This window comes from Myripristis murdjan, chromosome 13 (assembly GCF_902150065.1).
Source record: "Myripristis murdjan chromosome 13, fMyrMur1.1, whole genome shotgun sequence".
In the NCBI taxonomy this organism is placed as follows: Eukaryota; Metazoa; Chordata; class Actinopteri; order Holocentriformes; family Holocentridae; genus Myripristis; species Myripristis murdjan.
This window is the reverse complement of record NC_043992.1, coordinates 30,331,378-30,340,229: the sequence shown is the minus strand read 5'-3', so window position 1 is coordinate 30,340,229 and position 8,852 is coordinate 30,331,378. Positions and strand designations below refer to the sequence as shown.

Below are 8,852 nucleotides of genomic sequence, written 5' to 3'. Positions count from 1 at the left end.
CCAAGACTGAGATGATGTTTGATATCACTTCCACATCTGCACATCCAGTGGTTCAGTTCCTTTGGGTAGCATTTCATGTTAGCTTAAAATAAAGACTTGCAGTCTATGGGACTCATTAGCCTAGCGCTGTAAAAGTGAAAAAAAAAAAAAAAAGAGCCATACAACAACTTCAAATCTGTCTATAGCATAGTGTTGTAGCTACAAACATTACTGAGCAAAATATTGATTTTCTAGTAATTTAATGTGTTAATTCAGCCACTACTGTTAGAAAATCAAGAGTGAACCAATGTACCAGTGCACCAATGTAGAGCCAATTCATGCATGTGCAACTTCTGCCATACTGCCTCGTGTCCAGGCTCACGCTATATGTCTGTTTTTCAGGGCATGGAGAACACATACTCCTTCAAGAACTGCACACTGCACAAAGCATTTGCATTATTAAGTTAAAATCATTGTACAAATGGTACTAATATTTAACAGTACAGGTTCTGCTCTTTAAGACGCTCTCCATATGAATGCAAGCAGAATGCTACACATTCAGCAGGGACACAATCAACCCCCTCAGAGGTATACAGAACAGAACGTGGCAGACACATATCACTAAGTTATGGACAATACACAATTTCAAGAGACAAAACCAACAGAAACATGCCACTCCACGTGTATTTGATGAATATGGGACCAGAACAGAAAGGGCTTGGGGTGGTGGAAGGAGTACACAACGCAACAAAGCCAATATCAGCATGGGGCAGGTAGGAACAACAGGGATGAATGAAGAGCTGAAAGCTTAAATGGGCCGACTTGTTTGAATTATTGCATGCCACTAGAGTTTCCTTGGTTCAGCTGATGATCAGCTGATGAGGCACATGTGTCCTGCCTGAGCAAAAATGAAGTGTCATTAAGCACAAACAAACCAGCGACCCAAAGAACTTACAGCGGTTATATAGCTGCACTTTTCCCAAGCACCTAAACACTCAGACAACATTTAAACAATTGTATCTCCAAATTATTAGTTAGCCCTAGAGCCAGAATGTTCATTCAATGACAGAATCATTTAAATTTTCGCTCCACTGTGCAGAATTACACTGTAAGAGGAGACAACAGAAAAAAACGGGCGGTTGATGGGTCAAAAGGGCCCTTCTTACCCCTGTCTTGTCACAGAGGCGCAGAGTGTTGAAGGAACCCACGGCAAACACTTCCCCATCCGGAGCCCAGGACAATGAGGTGACTGGGTAATCGTGAGATGATGAGGTGTAAAGCAGATGACCATAGCTGTCCCACACCTGGGAAAACAATAGTGCTAATTTTGACAACAGATTTTGATTTAGTTTTAGTCTTTTGTCTAACATTTATCTTGGTTTTAGTCACATTTTAGTAATTAGATTTAGATTTGCTTTGGTTGCTTTGATGAAAACTACAATAGTTTTAGTCAGTGAAATCTAATATACTGTAGCTCATTCCTCATTACTACTTCTTGTATTTCCTATCTAATTGTGCTTAGTTATTATATTGTACTAAATAAAGTAAAGTTTGTCAATAATTGTCAGTGTCAGTTCTTTTTTCCCCTCCAAAAAGAGGGCTGTATTAAAAGACATATTATGTAGATACATTTAGTTAACAATGCTTAGCTAATTTGAGCTTCACTTGTATTCTGGTTAGATCTGTATTAACCAGTGGTTTGCACCTTTGTGCCCCATGCGAAACAAATGTCCGGATTCCAAACTGAGGTTAGGAGTTGTGTTTACATTTGTTTGTTCCCGGCACTTCTGTCTCGTTAAATTTTCATAATTTTCATTTTATTTTATTTTTTCAATGGAAGGAGAGAAATTATATGTTCATCACATAGGTGCAAGGCAATCAGAAAACTGTATCAATGAGGAAAACTAAAAGCTGCACCTCCAAGTCACACAAGCTTATTTGTGACAAGATTTCAATCCAACTTGGATCTTCATCGGGTCAAGTGTTTAAAACAATGGAAACCACACCCATATTTATCGATCAGATTTGTTATATCCCTCGTGTTATTTTAGTTAGTTAACATTTTGTAGAGTGATATCTTAGACACAATTTCTATACAAGAATTGTCACCTCTTGCCTGACTACCTCTTACATAATACAATAGTTATGTGAATGTACATTAATGTATATTCTGGTAAGGTATGGAGAATATATAATATAAAATGTTTATATATAAGATACATTTTTGATATTTTGAAGTAGGCCTATGTTTTTTAATATTGCTTTTTCTATGCAAGTGATTGAATTGTCAATTGTTTTTTGTATGTTTATTACCCTTTAGTCAATAAAAACTGCATTGGAGGGAGGACAGGGAGAAGCAGAAAGATACAAGATAACTTGAAACACCTCAACAGCTCCAAACTGCTCACCTTGTATTTACAGTCTTCTCCTCCTGACAGTATTAGGTCATTGACAGAATTCCAATCCACCTTCAAAATGACCCCATCATGAGACCTCCACTATGGAGTTAGAGCGAGAGAGAGAGAGAGAGAGAGAGAGAGAGAGCGAGAGAGAGAGAGAGAGATGCTTACATCAACACAACAATGCTGTATAGTCCATGCACAGCTTCTCTTCTTTGTTGTGACCACTGTCTTGATCACAGAAGTGGGAAAGAGCTATAATGAATTCCTCCAAGTATATTAAGAGACCACAACAGAGAGGGACTGTCAAGATGAGCAGAAAGGCTCCAGATGGAAGGGGAGGGTTTTATGATGCTCCTGTAATTTAAACATTACATTCATTCTGGTTATTATACATTGCTCTAAGTTTCTCCATTAAGCCGCTTCATACTAACCCGACTGAGAGTGTACTCTCTCAATTACGTGTGTTGAAACTTTCTTTCGGTTGTGAGAGGTGCGAAAAGAGTGTGTCCGAGTTCTGTCCCTATAGCGACCTCTGAAGGCCCCACCCTGGATGCTGGTTCTAATTAGTCCCAGCCATTAGACAAATACAACACTAACTCAGAGCAGAGAGCCTGTAACCAGCCTTAGCTTGTAGCTGCATTTCTATCTAGGTCCTGTTCTCTCTACAAGGCTACAGTCCTCGACTTTTTGTACCATTCTTGCTCCCTCCCTGGGCCCAAGGGAAACACATGTATGTGTGTTTGTGTGTGTGTGTGTGTGTGTGTGTGTGTGTGTGTGTGTGAGAGTGGGGAGTAGGGGGTTGCAGAGGTCACATAGGTTATAGTGGGGGCTCCTCCCCACGAAGCTGTTTCTCAGGAGGAGGTGATGGAGTTTGAGTGTGCGTATGTGCATGTGAGTGTGTGTGTGTGAGTGCATGCGCACGCAACTGTAGTAATAGCTGAAAGGGGGCAAGGGGGTGAGAAGGCGCACATTAAACCCTCCAATGTTTATTCAAGGTCCCAGGCGCTATTCAGCTCCAAGAAGAACAATAAACAAATGTATACATGAACAAGAAAAATACTCACTGCTGTGCAAGGTCTTTAGTCTTGCACCTTTTCTTCATGCGGAAGCACTCACACACCTACACATCTATTGAGCAATTTATTTTTTGCCTTTTATTTAGTCTCCATGTAGCAATGCAACTAAATAAAAGACGTTTGCACTTGGAATAAAGACCTGGCGACAGGCAATAAGTCTTGTGATGTGAGGCCAGATAATAGAGCAAATTATAAGCAACAAGATAAGACCGTGACAAGAGAACACACGGATAAGAGAAAAGAAAAAAAAATACATAGCTAGATAAAAAATGGACAAGGTAAAAAAAAGAAAAAGAAAAGAAAGAAACAATAGAGAATATATGTAGCTCAAAGCTGGGAAGGAAAAATCAACAGACAGCTCCGGGAAGCACAAGTCGACCACAAATATAAATAGGAAACGATAAGAAAAGTTACTGGTCAACTTTCCATATTTGTAAGAATCATATTTCAAAACTATGGCTGCTTTCCCTCTCAAAACAGACAACAGTCCAAGCATACACTAACGTACCTGTATAACTTTAGCACTGGGCTGCAGGGGCTTGATGACCAGCTGTCTGCCTGATGTGTAGAGTATTCTGTCTGAGTCTGGACCCCAGGCCACAGAATAAACAGGAGACCCTGTAAGACAGACACAGGCACAGATACACAAAGCCAATCTTGTGTTATTCTCAATCTAAGCTCATCTGATAGGCTTTAGCAGATAATTTAAATCAATTTATATAGTGGTTTGACTCTGGTTTGAGGAAATGTTGATCAGAGGGATATTATTTTTTTGTGCTTGTGTATTTCTCTTTCTCAAGCTCTTTCACATACACACAAACACACACACACACACACACAGCTGGTGTGAACAATAGCTCAAATACGGTACTCATTTCTCCTCGCAGAAAGTGACAGATTGCCTTAGAGAGCTCACCTCATTCTGCCTATGGAATGGCACTTAGCTTGCAGCGAACTACCAGCTGAGCAAACCTGCCTAAACTCTATGAGCGTGTGTGTGTGAGAGCTGTGTGTCCATGTGGGAGAGAAAATGTGTGTATGTGTGTGTGCTGAGCTGGGGTTATGCGTGTGGAGGGAAGGGGGCCTGACATTTAACCCCACTCCAGGTGCATGTGGTTTCTCACAAATGCCAAGAGGTCACATGATCCAAAGCTGACAAAGGCAACAAGAGGAGGTGAGACTAAGGAGATTTTAGAGACATGGTCTTCCCTCTTAACTTTTCTACCTCTCTTCTGTCTCTGTCACTCTCTCACTCAAAATGGGTCATAGTGCTCAAGAAAACAATGGCCCAAAGCCATACCTGTGACTCCTCCTCTTGTGTGTGTCTGTATGCATGAAGCTGAGGTTTTGGAAGATCAATGCAACAACACCTGGAATGATCTTAGTCCTGTGTGGAGATGATGTGTCCTAAGCAACAATCTCCAGGTGTCCTACAAATCAGTAGATCTGTTCAGTAGCCCAACACCCAGCTGCTCATTCCCCAAACAGCCAGCTAAGGGAAAATGTTCCTACGCACTGGGGCCGAATTGCTCTTTCCCCTGCCAGGTTTTCCACAGCACCAGTCATTCAGCAGGAGTGTGCCATCTATTTCCCAAGAAGCCAACTTTCACCCTCCTACCCCCTCGTTTTTCTGTCCCAGCACTGAGCAGAAACATTTAATAAGTCAAACAGCACAATGAATCAATTAATAAGTAAGCCATCTGTAATGCGAACGTTGGACAGAGAAATGTATCATTAGGAGTCTTTTTTATGGCTTTCAATAAAACTCCACTCCTATAAACCTTTGAAGCTTTATAGAACTTTTAATAAAAAAAAGGGAACTGAAACAGTGACTCTACTTTCGGCTGTATCGAGCAGCATTACATCCTAACAGGCCCAACGCACACACAGCCCGGGCAGAGAAAACATTTCCTCCTTCATTGTCATTTTAAATGACCTGGCTTCAATAAAAAGGCAGTCTCAACACAAAGGCAAATCTTTCAAATCATTAAACCAGCGCGCTGGCATAGCCACATATACACGTGGGGCGCACACTCATGCATGAAAAAACCACACACACACTTTCATAAAGACAACATAATATTAGTGCAACTGCTGAATGAAATTCAAAAGAGTAAAATAGAACAAAATGTGAGCTGGAACAACTTATTATGCCTACACTTCTGTTGTCCAAGTTTCTTTGCCATCTGGGACCTCATGTAACAGCAAAGTTACACAGCCGTCTCCAGGGTGGTTATTCTGAGCTTGGCGTCAACTGGGAGCCCAGTGAGGAGGGAAACTTGTCATGGCACCAGGAGAAGGGCTCCCTGAATACACACAAATCAGATTGTAGTCCTGCATGCCTAGTCCTCTTCATCAGGTCTAAGCCTAGTGCTCTTTTTCATTTCATCCGAAGAGATGCTCTTTATGCTGGAGGGACCAAAAATGATAAGTGCACTGTGTATGCGTATATGTGTGTGTGAGGAAGAGGTAGAGGTTGTAATTGGTGAGCTGTATGTTGCCTTGCGCTCATTAACAGTCTGCCTGTTGGATGTCAGAGATTAGCTTCACATCACTGCTGCTGGCTGGCTGCTATCATGAGTTGTGACCTGCTCAAAATTGTTCCAGTCTAAAACTCAGCTCATTCTCACACTGGTGATCAAAATATATGTGAAATCAAGTTCCATATTTAGAAGGGGATATGGATAATAACGTTTGTGACTATTCTGCAGACAGATGGAGGCGGGTTTGTGTGTTCGTGCAATTTGTATGATCATACTTACTCAACCTAACATATGGGTGTTAATTGTAAAAGTATTAATAATGTCATACTTCTATGCTTGCCCTCCTCTCAGAGGTGAGGGTCAGCTGTTACTGATTCACACGGTCTTGCTCATGGGGACTTCAGCAGGTCAGAGGTCTGCCAACATGGGAACTTGAACCCAGCTCCTCTAGATGAGGAATGGTCTCCTTACTCATCATGCCAAACAGCTGCCCAAAATTACTTATGACATTTCATCTGGAGAAAAACACAACTGTACACAAGCATGTCCTTGTCCGCATTGATAACCTCTACTGCACATCTAGCAGTCTCACTGCTCCTCTACTGTGAGGAACACCAGCACTTATCCCAGCAGCCATTATTGTGTTAATCACACTAGAGGGCAGTGGTTGAGTGTGGAACAAATGAATGAACTCTGCTTTGTATGTAGATGTGTGGTTTACTGATCATATATAATTATGGACAGCAGGTTTGTTGAGAACTTTTGCAAAGAAACAGACACATATTTTGATTAAATCAAGCCAAGGACTGACAGCTTGGTTCTTAACAGACTCTGTCCTTACCTTGTTGAGCTAGTGTTGAGCGTAGCATACCACTTTTGGACCAAATTTTGATCTGACCATCCTCTCCAGCTAAAACAGTACAAAAAATAGTCAAAATAAACAGGTAATAAAGTAGTAGACATGTGTCTAAACCACAAAACTCACAATTTACATTCAATTTTACACATAAATGACTAAATGAGAGACAGATAAGTAGAGATGTAGAAGATATACGGAGAGCGTGTGTGGGTGTGTGGGGGGTCCTGTCATCTTTACCTGTGATCAGTGCACTCCCATCATAGTTCCATCTCCCCGCCAGAACGGCTCCTTTGTGTGCCTCCACACTCTTCTCAATGCGTCCTGTCTTGGAGGCCAAGTGGAACTTCCCTGCACAGTCACAAGAGAAAACCTGATATAAGCCAAGTCCACAGTTCTGTGTTGGGGTGAAGAGGTGGGAGCGACAGCCTGTTATTCACAAACAGCAGTGTCTGTTTCACAAGGCACTAAGCGGACGTTGACTAATATACAGGTTGCAGAGAGCACACTCTCCTGAGTCTGAGAGATTCAGGTGAGACAGACAGAGAGTTTTCTATAAGATTCAATCCAAAATAGCAGTGAAGAGAATATTTTTGTTAACCTATGAAAATATAATCTAACACCATAAATCAGTGTAAATGTGTAATACCCATTAATCTCATAATGTACAATTAGCCACAAAACCATATTTTTGCCTCCTAGTTAAATCAAAAACATCTTCCTACATAAACGGTGAGGGTGAAAGTAAAAGGCCTTCTGTTGCTTGAATTAAAGCAATTTCCTATCTGCTAGACACGAAGAGCGATCAAGCATGGAGACAGTTATTGAAGACACTAGCCAACCATATACTTTGTGGCAGTGCATATTAAAAAATTCAGAATGTTCTATGTAATTTCTGGTTGCCTAAAACTGCAAATCAGCACGCTGCTGCTCTCTCATTTCTAAATTTGGACATCCCAACAAAAGTGAATGTCACCCATCCAGGACAGCAGGTAGTCAGTATAACAACCATGTCTGGCTTAAAAAAAGGACACATCATAAAGAAAACAGGTTTTACATATATATATATATATATATGTATATATATATATGTATGTGTGTGTGTGTGTGTGTGTGTATTTATAGAATACACAGCCAGACTTGCTTAATGTAAGCAAGTATGTGTACAGGCTCTCATCTATGTCACCAAATTTTTTATGTGTATTGCGACTATATATTGATTTGTTAGTTTGCTTGTTATTTGGCAGTGGTATGATTTGTTATCAAATCAATATATTAAAACTTAGTTGATATAGTTTTGTACTTGTGTTAATTTTTTTCCCCCTGTCGGTAATTTTCTTTTTGGAACATTGATAATATGACATATTCAAATACAATAAAAAATAAAATGAGAAATAGATAGACAGACTGTCACTATAAACAGTATCACCAATGATATGATTCATAAACTCCATGGCACATAAAATTCCTTAAAGAGGGCTGGCAAATTATGCATCATAACCACCATGGGACATAAACAAGTACATTTAAATAATAAAGCAGACTTACTAATTAGAGAAAGATTTTTAAATTATTATCAGATCCAGTTGTTCAACATTTAGAGAACAGAGGTGGAAAATGGGAGTATACGTTACATCAAACCCAATTTTTACTCTATTTTTCTAATGCAAAAACAAAACAAACAAACAAAAAAAACATAAATAGTCAAACAGTCAGAGTGCATATGCATTATATATGTATCAATACATGGAACCAAATACAGTTTTAATGTGCTGTCCCAGAGAGGGGGATGGCCACTAAGCAAATGAAGTTAGAGAAAGGCACAAAGTTATCACAGATTCCTCTCACCCAATAAAACTGAACCCCTGTGGTAAACTATTATCTGTTTTATCTTATAATGTTTTATCTTTTAGAAAATGCTAAAGAAACCAGATAGATGTACAACAAAAATCTCCAGTGGATATTATCAGTATGAATATCTTTTTGCAATTGCCCTGTTTTTGTCTCTCAAAAAGAAACTAAAATAATGTCTAACTATGGCAATAATAAGCATGAT

General features: G+C 39.9%; 1 protein-coding gene across 2 annotated transcripts in view; it reads right to left on the bottom strand.

Annotated features, from left to right (window-relative positions):
- ift80 (intraflagellar transport 80 homolog (Chlamydomonas)) overlaps positions 1-8,852 on the bottom strand; it is a 43,907-nt gene that overhangs the window by 31,607 nt on the left and 3,448 nt on the right. For both annotated transcript variants that reach the window (XM_030066856.1, XM_030066855.1), the window contains exons 4-8: positions 7,037-7,147; positions 6,782-6,850; positions 3,966-4,075; positions 2,388-2,477; positions 1,146-1,283 (exon numbers count right to left, since the gene is read on the bottom strand). In XM_030066856.1, the coding sequence (XP_029922716.1) occupies positions 1,146-1,283; positions 2,388-2,477; positions 3,966-4,075; positions 6,782-6,850; positions 7,037-7,147 (518 nt within the window). The remainder of the gene's footprint in view (positions 1-1,145; positions 1,284-2,387; positions 2,478-3,965; positions 4,076-6,781; positions 6,851-7,036; positions 7,148-8,852) is intronic.